The 20,341-nt window shown below is 38.0% G+C and overlaps 2 protein-coding genes across 2 annotated transcripts; both read left to right on the top strand.

Moving 5' to 3' along the window:
- Positions 1 to 225: 225 nt before the first annotated feature.
- On the top strand, positions 226 to 6,763 carry LOC131538972 (gastrula zinc finger protein XlCGF8.2DB-like). The gene is made up of 3 exons (XM_058773199.1): positions 226 to 299; positions 937 to 1,339; positions 3,205 to 6,763. The coding sequence occupies exons 2-3, from the start codon at positions 997 to 999 to the stop codon at positions 3,903 to 3,905; spliced, it is 1,044 nt and encodes a 347-aa protein (XP_058629182.1). The 5' UTR covers positions 226 to 299; positions 937 to 996; the 3' UTR covers positions 3,906 to 6,763.
- Positions 6,764 to 11,628: 4,865 nt separating this feature from the next.
- On the top strand, positions 11,629 to 20,301 carry LOC131538984 (uncharacterized). The gene is made up of 10 exons (XM_058773218.1): positions 11,629 to 11,759; positions 15,153 to 15,343; positions 15,479 to 15,599; positions 15,752 to 15,888; positions 16,001 to 16,066; positions 16,355 to 16,438; positions 16,568 to 16,705; positions 16,858 to 17,078; positions 17,465 to 17,623; positions 19,594 to 20,301. Exons 2-10 carry the CDS (start codon positions 15,154 to 15,156, stop codon positions 19,600 to 19,602), a joined length of 1,125 nt encoding a protein of 374 aa, XP_058629201.1. The 5' UTR covers positions 11,629 to 11,759; position 15,153; the 3' UTR covers positions 19,603 to 20,301.
- The last annotated feature ends 40 nt before the right edge of the window (positions 20,302 to 20,341 follow it).

Raw genomic sequence — 20,341 nt, 5'->3', positions numbered from 1 at the left:
TCAGACTTGAACATATTACAGATATAAAACAATACTTCATTTGATGTTTTTGTTTATTATTATTATTATGGTTCTGTTGAAAAAATGTATCAGTTTTAATTGGCTTGTTATTGTTCGCAACCCCTTAAATAAATGGTTTCTGCACTCAAACACGACTGTTTTGCCTTTTAAACAAAATATTACTCTTTTTTTTCGTTTCCTGTATGTAAATATCTATGCACTATACCGGACTTTTATTTTGGGCTGTCGGTGTGACGTCGTAAGGCTGCGCGGTGCTCCGGTGATTCGACTGAAGAAAGGTTTGTGTTTTAAGCATTTGACAGTGTTTAAATCGATACAGAGAATTCAGTCTATTTATTTATTTACTTTTACAAGCGATGTAAAATTATAATTAAATATTATTGAATGTTATGTCGTGCTGCTTTATCTAACATTAATGCACATTATTTTTTTGTTGTGACTAAAGCACACACATATGAGTAACAGAAACGGTGCGTCTCATTTCGCTCCCATTTTAGTGAATCCGTTTATCATAAACATGAGTCCGGTCACTGGCGAGTAGCGATAAGATGAATTGCTTTGCAGAATGATTCAGTGATTCGAATCAGCGCACACTTACTGCACAACAAACACCTAGAACTAATTACAACTTTTACAAACTAATCACAAATATTTTGTGTCTAACCGATTAAATGTGATCTACAAATCATTAAATGTCAAATAATTATGAACTTTCAATATAAATTGTGTTATTTAACTAATTTGTAGTGCTAGTTTTGAGTGTTGTTGTTTGTAATCAGTCCATTAACTCTCACTCTGACTGACTCCCTTACTAGTGTGCTGACTACTGAACTAGGGAGCTGATTGAGATGCACAGATGTAGAATTTAGTATTTATTTTTCTTTCTGATAATTATTCTCATCTTAAACATGACAGTGTGCAAACACAGAGAAACTGGTGAAGCAGCAGAGATCCACGTGACACACTATTATAAAGATGGCGTTTATTAAAGTGGAGAGTGAAGACATGAAGATTGAAGAAGCATTCAGCGTGAAACAAGAAGATACTGAGGACCAAACAAAAATGGCGTTTATTAAAGAGGAGAGTGAAGACATGAGGATTGAAGAAACATTCAGAGTCAAACAAGATACTGAGGAACAAATAAAGATGGCGTTTATTAAAGTGGAGAGTGAAGACATGAAGATTGAAGAAGCATTCAGTGTGAAACAAGAAGATACTGAGGAACAAACAAAAATGGCGTTTATTAAAGTGGAGAGTGAAGACATGAAGATTGAAGAAACATTCAGAGTCAAACATGAAGATACTGAGGAACAAACAGGTTGGTTTTCAATCTCACTCATTTGATTCTTATTAAAATGTCCAGCTCTGTTTACAAAAATGAATTATATTTTTGAAGAGTGTCGTAATTAAAGTGGTTTTATTTGACATGGAGCAGGTCGTCTCATGTGCACAGACATGTTGAGATCACATGACCAGACAAATAATGCTGCCTTCAACCTGAGGTCCTGCTTCCACACTGGACATCATTTATGACACGTCACAATTTAATTAGAATAAAAAAATACATAAGTAGCCTAAGCAATCAATTATTTTGTGTAACATTAAACTCAGTATCTACTTCTGAAATGAAAACCATTAATTATCAATTATACGACATTATGTATCAAAAACAATATTTTGCAAAAGACAACGCAAGTGATTGACTTTATATTGTTCAAGTTACTGCTGCTATCTACATTTGCGCATTATTAAAATAGCTTTGATGAGGCAAAAAAGATAAATAAAAACAGCCAGCAGGCACTAATTTTATAACTAACTGCAACTAAATAGATTATTTCAGTTGAATGTTTGTGACTCAAATGGTTCACTAAAAAAAAACATCTGTTGTGATGACTTTCACATCTTCTCTAAGTAACATTAATGCTTTGCATTCAATACCGTATATAAATGGTTTGTTTTAGGGTGCTTATATTTTAATCTGACTTTGATGTTTTTCATCCATATGTTTTTTTTTTTTTTAACAAAATAATTATTTGTGATCAAACATTAATTGGCGGACCCCCAGTTGAAGACTCTTGTCCTAAAGAAAGTTGATCGTTAGCAATATGGTTTTGCACAAGAGTTCTCAAATTGGCCCTTAAGCCCTAAACTCACTGCACAATTTTCGGCTGTCCCAGATGAAAGATTGGCATTGTGAAACAATCATGGCGATTTCTGTGATCGTGGCTCCTAATCAGTGCTCTTATGTCGTACAGTGAGAGAGGTTCAAAGACGGCTGTTGTCACAGTCTCGCAACCAAAGATAGCCTATGATACAGCATGATTATCGCACAGTGTGTTTGCTGGTACGATCCACGTTTACTGACCAACCAATAAAAATGCGACATGAAATCAACGCGACATGGCGCTAAAACATAGAACTGCTTACCTCAAGCTCTTATCCCTTCCTATAACTGCTAAAGTGTGATTTATCATATCTTTTTGTTTACCACTAGCACATGCTAATGACATTTTATTCTTCTATAGAAACATGCTACGTATCGTACGAGTCAATAGGTGTCATCATCGTACAGTCTACACACACGTCGTAGCCAAGTTTATTAAATCCATGTCGCACAGTGTGACATGCAGTGATCTTATAGGATTGCTAAAATCATGCAGTGAGTTTTGGGCTTTAAAGTCCCCTTTCTTGCAGAGTTTAGCTCCAGCCTTGATAAAACTCACCTGCCTTTAACTTCTAGTAATAAAGAAGACCTTGATTGGCATGTACAGGTGTGTTTGATTAGGGTTGGAGCTAAACTCTGTAGGACAACAGCCCTCCAGAGCAGGTTTGCACACCCCTGGTATAGGGTCTAGCATAGGGTGACCATACGTGCCAATTTTCCTGGACGCGTCCTGGCCAGGATTTCTATATTGCCTAAAATATCTATGTTTTGGCTTTGTTTGCGTGTGCAGACCGATCGGTGTATGACATCGGTTCCTTATGTTTTCGAAGCGCTCTCAAGGTACTTTGAATCAAAGCAATATAGAAATCCTGGCCAGGACACGTCCGGGAAAAATGGCACGTATAGTTGCCCTAGTCTAGCATACATGTTGTTGCTTTTCATACATTATATCGAAATGTTTTGATGTCTTATCTTGTGCCATTACACTGAGGTTTTATTCGTTTGTTTTTTCACCTTAGACCTAATGGCACTGAAAGAGGAGAAAGAAGTTCTCAATGAGACTGAAGAAGAAGATCAATATGAGAATCTTCAAAAGACTAGAAGTTTCGCTCAACAGGGAACCCCTAAAGATCAAACTGGAGAGAGTTTTTCTCATAAAGTAAGTCTTGAGAGGCACATAAAGAGTCACACCGGTGAAAAGCCTTTCATATGTGCTCAGTGTGGAAAAAGTTTCACTCTAAAAGAAAACTTCAACAGGCATGTGAGATCTCACACTGAAGAGAAACCCTACTCATGCCAACAGTGTGGTGTGAGTTTTGCTCTACATGGACACCTTGAAATCCACATGAAGTTTCATACTGGGGAGAGCCCTTTTACTTGCCAACATTGTGGAAAATGTTTCGCTTGTAAATCAATTCTTGAGAGTCACTTAAGAATTCACAATGGAGGAAAGCGTTTTGCATGCCCTCAGTGTGGAAAATGTTTCAATCAACGAGGAAACCTTAAAGCCCACATTAGAATACACACTAGAAAGCGTGCCTTCGTCTGCCTACAGTGTGGAAAGAGTTTCACTCATAAAGGAAGTCTTAACGGGCACATGAGAATTCACACCGGAGAAAAACCCTTCACTTGCCAACAGTGTGGAGACCGTTTTGCCCACAATGGAAACCTTAAACTCCACATGAGAATCCACACTGGAGAAAAGCCTTACAGTGTGTAATAAGTTAAACTCAAATCCTTAACAGGCACATGGGAATTCACAGTGGAGAGAGCTCAGTTACCTGCGTACAGTGTAGAAATGTTTCGGCACTTCTACATTTAATGCTGCAGCATACAACTTTTTTAGCTGAATTGACCTTGTTTTAAATTGATGAATGTCGGACTATTATCAGACTAAATAATGACAATATTGTCTTTTAGAGCAGCTTTACAACATAATTTGAATTGTTTTCATAGAGTTTCCTTGATCAACTCAGTTATTTTATTGTTTGTCTCTGTGGAGCTGCTTTCATGCAATCCATTTTGTGTAAAGTTCTACAGAATAAAGGTGACTAGACATAAGAGTTCACACTGGAGAGAATTATTTCACCATGCCTCAAGATCGTGATTTTTCCAGTTCTTTTCATTCTTTTCTTAGGGGTAAAGAGAAGTTGAAAATACCTGAGCAGTCCACTCATTTTGCTGGGAGTTGCATTTAGATGAGTATGTAAATATTTGCTGCATGTTTTCTTTTCACTAACTATAAATATATGAATAAATGTGTGCATCAATCGGAGTGCAAACAGTAAAAGATTTTGAGGCAGGCGTGACGCGCTTTCTATTATAGATTAAAAGAAAGGAATAAAAGGTACGATAATAATCGTAGAATTGCAATGTTTGTTCATTCACACGAACTAATTGCCGAACTGATTCACCGATTACCTCCACTGTTCAAAGCATTTAGCATGGTCGTCTGTGAGTTACGTCACCTCCCAGTACAAACACGCCCCATAGTATAGTCCCGCCCCCTGACAATGACTGACAGCTTTCCGTGTGGACATCGAAAATTCAAATGCAAAAGGAATTGCGTTATGACTTTGCTTTTTCATTTGAAATTTGACAGTCACTGTGCGCAAAAAACGCAAATGGTAATGCAAAGTTTGCAATTGAAAATCCGTTTGTAATTCTTTTTGAAAATTGGCTGGAATATCGTTCCATACCAAAGAATTCAGGCCGTCATATAAGCTAGAGGAGGAGTAACAAAGTACTAACCATGTTTTGGTGGATGATTCCGTATTTTTTTTCCTCAACGTTGAAAGATTTCATAATTTTTATGAAATTTAAATTATTACTACTTGATATGGAAATCAAATTTTCATTAATTAAAAGAGTTTAATATCATTTGTTTGAGGTATGTTTCACACAACCAGAATGTTGAATTATTAAACCAAAATTGTTTTGTTTGATATCTGTGATGCGTTTATTTTTCATGGAGTAAAAAAATTGTGTAAACAACATCTAAGTGTGGTGATTCCATAATTTTGGCCAAGGGTTGTAATTGTGATATAATAATGTATCATTACTGCTTAGTTAAAAGTTGGAAAATTCAGCATTTAAAGCATGCCATAAGGTAGGGCTGGGTGACATTGCCAGAAAAATCATATGTCTGTATTTTTGAGCTGAATGGTGATATACGGTATATATCTCTATTATTATTATTATTATTTAATTTAATCGATTTTTTAAAATTTTCTATATGATTAAAAATATATATTTCACATCCTGCCCATTATTGTCCTACAAACAATGTTTATATTGAAGGCTATGAAAACATTTTGAATGTAACCATGTCATCTATGCCAGAGATCTTCAACCCTGCTCTTGGAGAGCTACCATCCTGCAGACTTCAGTTCCAACCAGACTTTCAACTTCCAGCTTTAAAACACACCTGTCTGTCATTATCAAGCAACCCTGAGCGCTTTTATTAGTGGGTTCAGGTGTATTTGTTTGGGGTTTGAGCTGGATTGGCGAATGATTAATGAAACATTATCAGCACGATGGCATAAAACTGTAAATTTTTTGTCTATAACCACCCACTGCCACTTATACCAACGATGGAAATAAGTGCAGTTAGAATAGCAAAATGTGTGGGAGAGCATTGCTATTGTGTGACTATATTGTATTGCAATAGGTAGCACTTCAGTGTTAATGTTGAATCAAGACTAGTTAGCACGTAATTTGTAATTGAAATGAACAGTATTTTGTTATGCTTGAATTGGTTACACAATAGATTAAGAGATGATGCAGTTAAATTTACCCAGCATGTATGTGAAATGCTACTTGAGATATTGTAAGAGAGAGAGGGGGGAGAGATAGCGGAGCCTCAGCAAAGAAAGAGATCAGTAGCTAAGGATGCGAAATAGAAATTGTTACAATCTTCTTTTATCCATTCCTTGACCATGTGACTAAAACCCAAATCTGAGACATTCAAACTGACCAATCAGCCAGATTACAGCATCACCCACTGTATTAAAAGGTGTGACAATTAGACCCCCAATAGCCGTGTTTTCACTGTCAGGGCAAAACTGAACGTGCTAGTGTGTGCCAGAGCCAGTTGTGTTACCACTGTCACTTCCAGGGCTTGATTGTGCCTCGTCTTGGCTTCCACAGGGCCAATGACCAGGGATTTTCAGCCCACCGAATATCTTGGGCCAAAGCGGGGCTTGAGGAGTGGTCATGAACAAAGGCGGAGTTTTAATTTCAATGGCAAAACCAGCAAGTGTCTGAATTAACTTACAATTGCAACCCGATGGGTCACCGTATGAGGCAGAAATGCATCATATGCAATGCTAAAGACTACGTATGCTAACAATCACTATAATAAAAACGTTATGATTATGAAAAAAACAGAGACCATATATGATTGTAGTCATGTAATATTTGGTTTCATATTTGTTCCGTCTCCTCCATGTGTCTTTGTTGATATTGGACCTTTGCATCCGCATATTTCATAAATTTCATATACTCCATGTAACTCAGATTTTCTGTCTTTTCTGCTGTTATATTTGTACACATTTGGACTTAAAAGCCCTTATGGAGTTGTTTTGTGTATTCCTGTCGTCACAAATAAATCAAGTACGAATGTACACAAGTTCTCTTTTTATGTGAAATAATGATAAATATCAGTTTGATTTAGCATGCTGACAAAAATGAATAAATTACTATTCACCATAAATCAATGGTATATAAAATATCGATGCTGAATCTTTTTTAAATCTTTATGTAAGGACCAAACGTCTGTTTCTGTTAAGTTCATTTTACGCTATAATTTTCATTCAATTTTCCTTTGCTGGTGACTGATTTTGGGCTTGCGGCTTGAGGTGTGAGGCTATTGGCCACACTCAGCTTGTTGTTAGCCCTGGCTCGCACTGGCCCAACAGTGGAAAAGCAGCTAATGTATACACATCTTGGCCTACAGGCCTTGATCACTATCAGTACTTCTGAGCCTTCAGGAATTCCAAATGGCCCTTTTGTTAATGGAGATTTTGAAGGTTTAGGACAGGAAAGCAGAAGTCTTTTATCATTTTCAACCCTACAAGTAAGGTCCAAGCAATTGGCACTACGAAGGTATCCAATGGTGGCTGAAGGTTTCCTGCGTCTTCAGTCTTTTCGTTGCGCAAAGTAATTTAAGATCCGTAAAGTCTCAAAGCCAAAGAGATATTCTTTCTAAAAGTTAAGACGCATCCACGCCTTCCTAAAACGCCTCATTTAAACACACCCCCACAAATCTACATCACTGTGGGAAGATTGGCATAACTCCACCCAAATGTATACGCAAAGAAAGAAGGCCTAACTTTTATTCTCGCTGTAGTAGTATTGCCGCCGCCATGTCGTGGAGATGCTTTGTGTTTTCAAATATGGTAAGGAGCGTAACATTTCATCTACATGACCAATTACAATTAAAACATTTACTTTATTTTTCATTTTTAAACATTAGAAAATATTGTTGAGTATTGGCTGAAACCTCTAGCTGAGAAAAACTACTTTATATCTGGATGTTTGGGGAAAGTTCCTATCAGATAACCTAAGTATATACTGTAATTAGATCAGATTAAATCAGATTCCTTTTTACCCAAGTAATGTCATAGTTAGTGACCTCTGTTAAGAGTATAATTACAGTTGTATGGTGAGTGTACACAGAGTGGCCTATGGACTCCTCGCGAGTATTGAAGCTGACTTCTGCTGATGGAAACGGCAAGCTATTTTTTTCTTCAATTGATTGGATCTCTGACTTCTGGACTTCATTTATCATACCTGGTTCTAGGGTTTAAATGTAAAATCCCCTACACTTCAGTGCTGTTCCTGCTCCCAGTGTGAACGCACTCATTTGTTAACATGCACGCCAAAAAAAATATGCACTGCTCATGCTTACGGTGTGAAACTAGCCTAACACTATTTAATAGGCTTCACCATGCTTGCCTTTCTTTAAATAGTGGTTCTGTTTAGCCCCCTAGCTTATGATAGTACAATTTATCTAACCCCTGATAGTTATATAACTACATACAACTTGAATAAAGCTGAGACAATAATCAGTTATGCTAGTACTATGAAATATGTTAATATTTCAATATCTAGCCCCTGATAGGTAAAATAACTGTGTACAACTTGAATAAATCTCAAACAATAATCAGGTTATGCTAGTACTATTTATCTACTATTAACTAGTAAAATGTTTTATGAAACTTACACAGTCAATTCAAAGATAATCAATAAAAGACATCAAATTCTAAAAGATAAGAGTAAAGGATGCATTCATGACCAGAAAAATTCTTAAGTACTCAGACCGAGACAAACATCCTTCAAATGGAGGGAGTATATTCCAGAAAGCGGGATTTGTTGGAAACTCAAGAGTTTGTTAACCCCAGAAAAGGGAAACTCTGGGTTTTCGTTTCCAATAAAAGACAAAACTAAACCTCACGGTAAGTTACCATAGTAGACCTAGCTACCATAGTGAACCTAACCTGGTCTGAAGCAGGTTTCTTAGGAAAACCCAGAGTTTCTTTCAGTCTCCTCCCCCTTTTTAAAGTGTAAGCGATGTTTACAGGCATTAAAGTCTTGTGTCGCTACGACGGATTTCCATCAATTGGAAAAAATGAGGTGAAAAGAAACGTAGTGCATTGTCGTTTTTATACGGTTGAACCCCTGATGTCACATGGAGCTGAGCTACTAGTGAGGGAAATCCTGTCAAAGTTCATGAGGCCTACCAACATTCCCAAGACTCCGAGGGACTTGTTGAAACTTGATGTTGCCAACAGAGGAAAGGTTGTCTGTAGGAAGATTTAGCTTCTACGCCTTAACAAAGGCTAGAGTTGCAAAGAAGCCTTGGGTGCCCAATATTTACAGCTCTCTCAGAGAAGGCTACATTAAAGCAGCAGCATTTCTTAAAAACCTACCTCTCAAACACATAGTTGGATGCATTCATTACCTTGGTCAAAGCTTTGACAAATACAGTTACACCAGAGGAGCTGGGACAGCTGGATGAAGAGGTGCGAGTTTACCAGGTGGACTCAGCTCTAAGAGAGCAAGCAAAGGAGAGGAACAGTGCACGAATTGATGTTGACTGGTGGAGTAGAATACTTGCCATGAAGATTCCCCATCTTAGCAAAGTTGGTGAAGGCTCTTCTGTCATTATTCACTAGCCCTCTTGTTGAAGGATCATTTTACATTATGGATGACATAATTCAAAATGATAGAGCCAGACTAAACGTTGAGACATGACAGTTTAGCCATTATTAAGTCCCACATAAAGGCAACAGGAAAAACAGTCCCCAATATTGAAATCAGCCTTGCAATGAGGAGGAATGTGCCTTTATTCCTTTGAAAGATATACAACTTATTTTATATAGCTTATATAGCAAAGGAAGGAAAAAATCAGAAAACAAAAGGAGAAGAAACTGAGAGAGACTGTAAAGGCCAGAGCCCCTCCACCTGTAGCTTGTTTCACAGGAAAAAAATTGCACCATAAATACACTTCACGTTCTGATGAGGGTGCTATTAGTTTCCTTAATTTCTGAAAACTGAATTTATTAAGTGCATAGCGCTGAAACCCTAGTGTAATTGTTAGAATGGTCACGGATGAGCGATTTCCACGTAAAACCGATCGTGCAGACCAGGGGTCGGCAACGTTTTTGGCATGACGTGCCATTTGTAATTTTTCTGGTTAACCACTGTGCCAAGAGTTCCCCCACTCTATAGACCCTTTTAGGGCCAACGTCACAATTACGTCACAGCGCTAGCTGGAAGCAAAACAAAGCGAAAACTGGAGGCGGGCCATTCAAACCAGCACAGATTCGGCTGCCACTGCCAGACAAAACGCAATAAAACTAGTGGACTGGACAGAAACAATCGTCAAAAATGCATGTTTGGAGCGCACACTACTTATCAGAAAAGGTTAGATAAAGTATTGTCTTTTGTTGTTATAGGCGCGTCTAAAGATTTCTTATGCATCTCACGACTATGTCGTGTGTGCATGTGTGTAAAACAACAAACTGACGATATACAGTATGCTTAATCATTTGTTATTGTATATACATAGATGTGATAAATTGTGGCTGGAATAATAATGTAGCTGTAAAAATAGTTGCCTGCTGAAATTGAAATATATATATATATATATATATACATATACACCTTCATGACTAGATAGACATGGCGAGTTTGTCTTAACTATACACGTTAGATGTGAGTCACTCAACCGAAGGGAATCCTGTCAGATCGTCCATCCTTTGAGTAAAAGCATGTGCGGGTCGGCCAATCTGGTTTCGTCCATTAAAGTTAACCTTTTCAAATAACAATCGTGGTCACTGCAGGTTCTGGATGATCTGAGGGGTGCGTGGGGAGTATATTCTTTCTTATTAATTTTCTTAAAATTAGCAAAATTTCTGACAATTTCATGTGTCGCACTTTATTAGTGTATGTGGTGTTATGTTGATAACTTGCAGATCTGACAAATTTTGATAAATACATAATTAATATTTTCAAAATGTCCCCTGATCTTGAAATCATCATGATGACAGCCTCCATTTTAGAAAAGTCAGAATTTTTAATATTTTAATAGATATATTAAAAAATATTGAGAAAATCACCATTAAAGTTGTCCAAATGAAGTTCTTAGCAATGCATATTACTAATCAAAAATGACGTTTCGATATATTTACAATAGTAAATTCACAAAATATCTTAATGGAATATGATCTTTACTTAATATACTAATGATTTTTGGCATAAAAGAAAAATCTATCGCCATTTTGACCATTACAGTGTATTTTTGGCTATTGCTACAAATATACCCCAGCGACTTAAGACTGGTTTTGTGGTCCAGGGTCACACATATATATGTATGTGTATGTAATATGTATGAGTATATTTGTATGTGTGTGTGTATATATATATATATATATATATATATATATACGTATACACACACACACACATACACATACATATGCTCAGAGCTGAGCATAATTACAACATTCAATTGAAATCAACTTGATTAAATAATAAGCTAAAGAACACCTAGAATCAATGGAAAGTCATTTTGTTCAGTTTATTTATAATATTTCAGTTACGTCGTTACATTTCCCAGAAAAGTAGAAGTTTGGCTAATATTTTGTTTTAGAGGAATCAACGCATTAAATTCACCTCTACTTAGTCGAAATTAGAGGGAATCAACCACAACCAATCAATATTTGAAACTACACCAAAGACGACGGTCAAGTATGGCCACAGGAGTACATATGCCCCACACAGCAGGAGATTCCTAGGCGGATCCGCCTTCAAGTCGCCAAACCGCGTGACTGTCACATTCGTTTTGGCGCCGCCCAGAGGATCAGCTCCGCCTCCGGGCGGCGCCGTAAATTCTACTGTCAATCAGCGGATCCTGAACGGACCCATATCGGATCCGCAGATGCGGACGCGCCTTTACTGTAACGGTTGAATCACAGTCCAACAAGAGACGAGACGAGACGAGACCAGACGAGAGTCATATCGCTGGAGACTTTCTTTGCTGGGACACGGTTGCGCTGAACCCTCTCGAGTAAGTTTATTGATGTATCGATATCATCATGTATATTAATGACTGTAGACGTTGTTTGATATTAGGACAACTTTAGCATGTTCACTCGTGGATAATGGTTTAGCGCTAGCTTCTAGCTAGCTGTGCATTGTTAAGTTTGCATTTTGGCAATTTTGGTCTCATGTGTAGTGTCTTATCTGCCATCCTCTTTATAATGAAAATTAAGCTTCGGCATTTTAATCACCGTTTGAGTCGGTTCAGACAACTAATGGGTTTTGGCGCCTGTTTGAACGTCAAAAAGTACGGGCTTAGCTTATGGGCTAATGTTAGCTACCGACTATTAATTAACGTTACCTTGAAACCATCCAGCAAATAGACGGTCTGTAGGGTGATTTAACGATCACCGCTCATTTTACACACAGTTTAACAAGAACACAAAACGCTGAGTGAATATTATAGCTAACTTACGTTTTTATGAAGGTAATGACGTCAAAAAGATTCGCATGTGTAGGGTAAGATTTGTGAAATACATACGATAGCAAGCGTAAATTAATTTTGCATGCGCAAGAAAAGATTTGTTAAAGTGTAAATCGCGTTTCAAGCGTAAAAAATAAAAAGTGTAATTCATGTATTGTGAAACTGCAACTTCATGCTAAGCAGTGGTGGGCCGTCAGGGGCAGCAGGGCCTTCTCTGCTGGCCCTATAAAAAATAAAATTGTGTGAAAAATGTTTTTATTGATTATTGAGGTATCATTTTCATTTGTGTAATGTCCACAAAATTGCCTATGATTAGTTTAGTAGAGGTTGAACTGGAATATCCTACATAAAAGTCTGAGGCCAGCACTATATAGATAGTGCTACCCTTTTGTTGAAAGACGTCACATCTGATTTGTTACGAGCATTAGTGACAGAATCATCAGCCAATCAAATTCTGACGTTCAGTGACAGCCCGCCCTCTGGGTCTAGTGACGTGCAACGGTCTGGGTCCAGGTCTCTCCATGCTACCCCCAGCGTTAGACCGCCCCTTCAGGGATGTCCAAGGAAAGAAAGAAAATGACAGCTGCAGTCATCGGCGCCTACACCAGATGTTGTTGCCTAGCTACTAAAAACACCTTTTGCAGACAAAAGAGAATAACTGAGAAAGGAAGACCTAAACTGAATTCGCTAACAAGGGCCAGCAAAGGTTTTATGCGCCATTTCAAAGACTGCAACTATGAGTGCTATGAGCGGCTAACAGCTAGCACCGAGCACAAGTTATTTTGTTGACGTGTTTACTTTTTAATACGAGTAAAGGGACGGAATGACAGACCCATGGACTTTATTTACAAGTGACAGTTGAGTGCTTTGTTATTTGATGAGTATTGTATCATGCACATTGTTATGGAGGTGTACATGGTGCGTTGATAATACTGTAGTGTGGTGTGTGTGTGTGGATGTGTGGATGTCCAGCGTTTGCACAGTTTTGCTGCTTTGGGCGCGTCGTTATTTTAGAGTGACGTGAATGTGCATAGTGACCCCTACTACTGAAATTGTTGATCAGCCGTTATTGTTGTTGAGAGCCTGTGTGCGGCATAATATGTGCATTATATGCATACGGCTGCGTTAACTGTAACAGAAATGTTGTGTACATGTAGTTTACAGCTGCTTACTGAAGGCCCTGACTGAAACCCCAGGGTACGCCACTGATGCTAAGGCAAAATAAATATGATCTGTATTCTTCTGACTTTCATTTTTCCGCGCTTACACTTTTGACACTGTTGTTTCGCCCAAATACAGCCAAAAGTATTGCAAACCTGTGCCCAGTGTTTTGCAAGCGAAAACAACCGTATCAAGAACTGCAAATCAGATTGACCGCCTAAAACCAATATATGTGTGTGTAGAAAAAAATCGTTGCAACTGTCTAAATGACTTCTTGCGTGCATAGAGCAAAATGTTCCCCAAATAACCCGCTATGTACGTCTGCGTCTTTGCGCTTGCAGTTTTGGCACGATTCTCTCACTGATTTCAGATTTGCAAGCGCGTGTGGAAGGCGGGACCTTCTTTCAGCCAATCAAACTCTCGATTTACTCTTATCTGATTGGTTCAATAAACACTCCAGATGCGAGAACACATCTTTATCTTAATTTGACGCAGCGTCATTCTTATTGTGGGGATGGTATTTTTAATGCACAGATACACATAAAAAAAAAAAAAAAATATATATATATATATATATATAAAATTAATCATTAATAATATAATAAAACAAAACAAGAATGATCCTTTATAAGCTGTGTTTTTTTTTTGTTTTTTTTTAATATGTAAATAAAAATGTCTGCAGCTCTTAACCCCTATGGTCTATATTCATAAATCTGGTCTTATTTTAAACTAGACACTTAGTCTAACTCAAAGTAGTATAGGAACAGAGTAAAACAAAGTAAAATGTACATGTGACTCACGTTTTTTTTTTTTTTGAAATTCACTTAGGGAAAAATTCATGAGACTTTAACTCTTTCACCGCCAGCGTTTTTAAAAAAAAAGTTGCCAGCCACCGCCAGCATTTTTGATGATTTTCACCTAACTTTGACGGCCCTCAGAATATTTTCTGCTATGAATATAAGAACATATTATATATCAAAATAAAGAACCAAGTCTCTGCTTTTAAACAAAAAAAACAGTTTTATTCTATCTTCATGTGTTCATGTTTTATGACCATTTGAATGCAGGTGGGTACCGTACCATCAAAAATACAACATTTTGGTCAAAAAACTGAGAAAAATGCATTTTTATCAAAGTAGTGCATTTTCATGCAAAATACATTCAGATGTCATATTCTTTCACCTGTAAATAATTATATGAATAATTTAAATTGCATTCAATAAACAGAACAAACACATACACACACACACACAGGCTACATACATACATATGCATACATATACTGTACATGCAGACAGACAGATAGATAGAGCCCACACACACACACCCCTATTCAGTTCAAGTTAAAAACTCTAATAATATAGTTGACTACTGACTTCTGACTATGACTTCTATTACTCTGGATGAAAATTTGCTGTAAGTATTTCACAAAAGTTGGTATTTTTCCATACACTACACCCATGTTTTCAAAATATGAGATGACACATTATCCCTCAAAATGCCTGGGGAAATGATATTTTATGCTGAATTTAACATGCATTGATACATGTCCTACTTTTCTCAATACCATGAACTGTATATAGTCCACTATATTATTAGCATTATGCAATGATTTTTGTGAGATTATGAAACAACACCCCAACATATTCTGCCAAAAAAATTGCAATAGTACCCTACTTTACGGTTGAGCAAACTGTACACTTGTGCATGCTTTAGTCCATGTTATTCCTTTTTTGATGAGGAATAAATACCCTTTTCTTTCTTTCTACATTTAAGGATGCCTTTTCATCTAATTGAATTTCAAGCAAGCGAGGAGATTGCTGTTGTGCCAATTGACTGGTATGATGACGGGATGGTGTACTGGCCCAACTTTAAGAGCACTGAACGTGTGAAAAGGGCAGCTGCTAACGAGGAGAAGCATGAGCCAAACTGGCCAAGATATGACGTAAAGGTCGTCAGAACTTGTGGTATGCCAATTCATAAAATTCTTGTTTAAAAATAATTTCATGGTTGCTTCTCTTTCTGCTTGGAATAACCTATTCATTCTATGTTCTGAAAATGCACATGAAATTGAGGAATGAAACTCGTGTTAATTTTTTTAGACAACTACAAAGACGCCGTTGGGCTTATGAATCAATATCAGACCGGCTGCAACACCTCTGAGCTACAGTCTGATGCAGAGCAGGAGGGTGAGCTGCCAGAGAAAAGAGTCAGGAAGCCAGTGTAAGTGTTCTATCTTGTTTTTGTTATGTTTCTACAGTAATATGAAGGTTATTTCCCGTAGCATTCAAAAATAGACCAGAGATGCTTGCACTATATGTATATTTGTCAATTTTGCGATTGCAATAACCATAATGATTATGGTTACTTAACAGCCATCGTTTTGGGGACTCCGCTGAGAGTGAAGAAGAGCCAGAAAATGGTGACTTTGCATCTCTGAGGTCGTCACGACCTTTCAATTTGCCTGGTGTATCAGCTGAAGCCTCAAGCTCAAGCCAATTGCACTGGCAGAGTAAGAAATAATCTCTTAACATCAAAATAACAAATCCTGATATTATTTTAGAGATATGGTTAACATTCTTAGTGCTAAAGATATTCCCCTCTCCTTGTATCCATTCCTCCAGCTCCACCATCTCGCCGAGTGCCAGGCAGCAGAGTAACTACTCCTCAACCTGGAGAAAACTGTCTAGGTAAAGACTGATCTCCGAAATAATATTGAATACAGTGGCCCCATCGATATTAACACAGCAAAGGTCACGGTTTCAAATCAATAGATTGCATCTGCATTACCATCTCAGATTTTCAATGTCAATCCATTCATGGGGTTGAAATAGGTAGTGTACCAAAATGTTGAAACATACAAATTAATGTTCAGCATGACCAGAGATTTTTTTTGTTTGCCATTGTTTGGCCCTGTAGCTCGCAGCCTACCATGGTAAACAGATCACAACCATTTAATACCAATTTCTCTCCCTTAGCACCTGACCATGGGGCAGGACAGCAACACCCTTCACCACCTCAACTACCTGCACCTGCATTTAACATGCGGAGAGTTACTCAAGGTAGGGACTGATTTCTGAAATATTAGTGAATAGAAAGGCCCCATGTGTATTATCAGTCATGGTTAACAGATGACTACCATTTAATAAAATTTCACCCTCTTGCACACCGCCCACCTCACTATGGGCCAGGAACGGCAGGCCCTCCACAACTCCCTCCACCCCCCGCACCAGCCCTCAACATGCGGCGAACAGAGGAGCCCTGTTCAAGCCTGACCTACAGACCAACATGGCGAGGGGGAAGAATGACCGATACCATTCCCTGCTCTGGTGAGCAATAACTGACAAATACTGGAGGGTCATTCTGTGCCACAACAAAACTGTCAATAACTAATGTCAGTATTATGAGTAATGAGGATAAACACTGAAACGTGATATATTTTATACACTACATTTTAGCTATATTTCATGTTTGTCAACAGCGGCTGAGGTCCACATCCTTAGCCTGCTGGAAACCATTAAACAGCAACAAGACCAGCTTGTGGCAAGGGTGAACTACCTCAGCAGCAGGCTGAACAGCACCCCGGGGCCAGATGTTGAGATGCCCGACAATATCCATTTCCCCCTGGAACATTTGGAGGCAGTGGAGGCATTTGAAATGTTTTTAAAGGAACCGTCAAATGGCCCAGCTCGACAGAGAGTGGTGAGTTTCCTTACTTAATATGAATGGTGCCATTAGGTTTATTGATTGTCCATGATTATTGCAAATATTCTATTGAAGCAGCCCTGAACAGGCCTGTTCTGAAATGCCTTTTCCCAGTGGCAAGATTCTGTCAGTGAGCAACAATATCCCTGGTTTGACAGGTCCATGAGGGTGTGAGCCAAGTACATGTTTAGAAAAATAATAATCCAAGAGAACAGGATTTTTTCTTCACAGAAAAGAAGAAACATAGAAGTTTTCTATCTTTTCTACATTTCTGGACGCTTTCAACAGGAACAAAAACATTTTGAATGCACCTTTAAATGCAACTTAAGCTTAGAAATGTTTACCTTGCTGTCTATTTAAAAAAAGATGTCTTTGTCTTTTAGATTTCTTCTTTAGCCACCATTGGAGGCCAGGATGTGAAGAGGGTGACCTGGAACATCCTGGGCAGGCTCTTCACAGATGAGGTGTCTCCTCAGATAAACTGGAAGGGTGTTAATAACAAAAGCCCTTCAGTAGGATGGCAACGAAGACCTTGCTTTTCAGTAAGTGTATATAATTCAAAGTAATATTAAATACGTCAATAGTTTGTGGAGGGCGTCAATGTTCGTCTTCTGGATCATTGCCAAGTCAGCAGTCTTCTCCATTATTGTGGTTTCAAAGAACAAGAGATACCCAGAATTTATACTGTAGGGATGGTCATTTATTCAAACTCAAATGTAAATATTCTAATATTTTGAGATACTGATTTTTGACTTTCATGAGCTGTAAGCTCTAATCATCAAAATTAAAACAAAAAAACTTTTGAAATGTTTTACTTTACATGCAATTAATCTAAAATATATGAAAGTTTCACTTTTTGAAATAACTTACAAGAAAAAATGAACTACTTCACGACATTCTAATTTATTGAGATGCACCTGTATTTAGTAGGGAAAATACACTCAAAAAAATGATTCGGTCTAAATTTACATTTTATGTAATTCAATTGCATAACAATTTTCCATCCATTTAGATTACATAGTTTTAACAAACAAATCAATAAACTTAATGTGATTCATATGCATCAGTCATACGTGAATGAAACAGGTAAGATTCATGTAATAATTCACAGTAAAGTCCCCACACTGCTCAGTGTTCATGTGTTTCCACACTATAGAGGGTTCAAGTAGCAACTTCCGGCACAATCTTAGGTGAAACAGTGGCGTACCTGCACTTGTGCGTAAGAGCGCAACTATGGTCGAAGTTTGGGGATTGGAATCACAATGGATTGTCATGTCAAGAGAAACGCACCCCAGGTGTGGGTAACAGGCCCATCATGTTATCAAAGTAAACGCACAAAAACGTATTGGCTGCCTGGTGGTTGCGATAGCTTCGCTCGTGTACATTTGTCTTAATAAATGAATAATAATAATAATACACACTGATGGAATGCAGTTTTGTGTGGGTTGTAAATTACCATGCGAGTTGTATTTTAATTTAGTGTTGGTTTTGGAATGGTTAACCTAACACTAAGGTCTCTGCTGCAACATGTAGCTTGAGAATGTTAAGTCGCTTTGGATAAAAGCATCTGCTAAATGACTTAATGTAATGTTAACCAGGGCTGTGGTGGAGACTAAAGGCAAGTAAATGGAGTTTACTAGGGCTGTGACGCTCGTCATGACAACCGCATCACCGCGATGGTCGGTTGTCACCGCGGTTGTCTATTGCCACCGGCGGTAGTGCATGTGACGTCACACACTCTATAACAAGCATAATACAAAGTTTTCTATACAAGTGTAATAATATACAGTTGCAGATTGTTTTATTTAGACTATAAATCTATGCTAATTCACTAATTACCTCAAACGCCATGCACTGCATTTCCTTTAGATTGGCAGGTTTGAGCGCAGGAATATACAGTTTATTCTGCATTTAGCAAATTTATTTCGTGATGAGTGATGGACCTTTTTGGGAGATCTGGAATCATTTCCATTCATGTCATCCATCTGCGTTTGTACAAGCGTCTTCAAGTTCACTTAATCGCAAACGCCCACAACACTTAATACACAACACCGCGTAAAAATCTGCCACCGTCACAGCCCTAGAGTTTACCCACCGCTCAATGTCAGAAATAGTTTATCCACCTGTTAAGAGTTTATGTAATGTTAAGAGTTTACCTCCAAATAGATGTAGGACCCTGACAAACTTAAAACATTACAAAACCACACTGATTTATCCACATACAATATGTGCTCTGATCAAGGAACCATTTAATACCACTGATGTTGTTTGAACATTTTGGATGTCTTTTTTAAACAGCCGATAGCGAAAGGCGCAGCACAGCTTACCCTGATCACGAATTCATAGTTTACCCACCTCTTATTTTAACCACCACAACCCTGTTTATAACTTTGTAAGCCATGTTTCTTTTTTAATTTAATCTCCTTAATGCCTATCTCATATACTGTATTGTGTAAGGATACTTGGCTTTGGATGCTACATACCATAAACATATCTGTCTGTTTGATTACAGGTGCTGTGAGGAAAAACACGGTGACACGGTCAGCCACGGACGCGGAGGTCACCAAGCACGCAATCAGGTGGTTCAACCTGGCGGGGGATCGGGCAACGAGGAGACGTGTCCCGCCTCCATCCACACAAACGGAGTAATAGGAGAAATAAGCAATAAACAACCTTTTTATTGAACTTCTTGTCGTTCACCAGTTATTAATTTTCTGATATTTTAGCTGTGCATAGCGCAGCATTTCATTGAAGTTGTAGCCTAATAGATAAAATATTTTATGTTTGCACTGACCTAGGCCTATAAAGCACTAAATTAGGTTTTGACCACAAAATGAATGTAGAGTAGCCTCGCCAACGTAGGCTACTTAAAAACAGAATAGGCTATAACCTATAACTTTCCATAAATTTAAACATCAATTTTATATTTCTATTGAGTAGTGATTACTTTTGTACAGTAAACTGATGTCTTGACTTGAACCTTTTCTGTTAGGCCTATTTACAATATTGTTAGGTTAAAAATACAAGGCAATGCAGATTTAAGCTTAGGCCTATATTGCTGTAGTAACCTAGGCGTAGTGATGGTTTTAGTTTTATCCTACAGCAAGAACAAAAGGGATTTTGAAAATGAGATGAACGGGTCCAAAACGGATCCGGGCCAGATGAGCCAGGATTTTTTTTATGAGTCCGTTGCGGGTCCGCGGCAGATGTATGTATTACTTTACGGGTCCAAAACGGACCCGCCGCGGAGGTAAGGTTTT

The sequence above is a fragment of the Onychostoma macrolepis genome, chromosome 04 (genome assembly GCF_012432095.1).
Source record: "Onychostoma macrolepis isolate SWU-2019 chromosome 04, ASM1243209v1, whole genome shotgun sequence".
NCBI classification, from domain to species: Eukaryota; Metazoa; Chordata; class Actinopteri; order Cypriniformes; family Cyprinidae; genus Onychostoma; species Onychostoma macrolepis.
The sequence above is the reverse complement of the archived record's forward strand: the minus strand, read 5'-3'. Positions and strand labels throughout refer to the sequence as shown.

Bases quoted from the DNA above. Each gene is read 5' to 3' on its own strand.
- LOC131538972 (XM_058773199.1), top strand. From the start codon at position 997: ATGGCGTTTATTAAAGTGGAGAGTGAAGACATGAAGATTGAAGAAGCA. The intron at 1,340-3,204 runs GTTGGTTTTCAA...TTTTCACCTTAG, and splicing joins AGATACTGAGGAACAAACAG to ACCTAATGGCACTGAAAGAG.
- LOC131538984 (XM_058773218.1), top strand. From the start codon at position 15,154: ATGCCTTTTCATCTAATTGAATTTCAAGCAAGCGAGGAGATTGCTGTT. The intron at 15,600-15,751 runs GTAAGTGTTCTA...GTTACTTAACAG, and splicing joins AAAAGAGTCAGGAAGCCAGT to CCATCGTTTTGGGGACTCCG. The intron at 16,706-16,857 runs GTGAGCAATAAC...GTTTGTCAACAG, and splicing joins CGATACCATTCCCTGCTCTG to CGGCTGAGGTCCACATCCTT.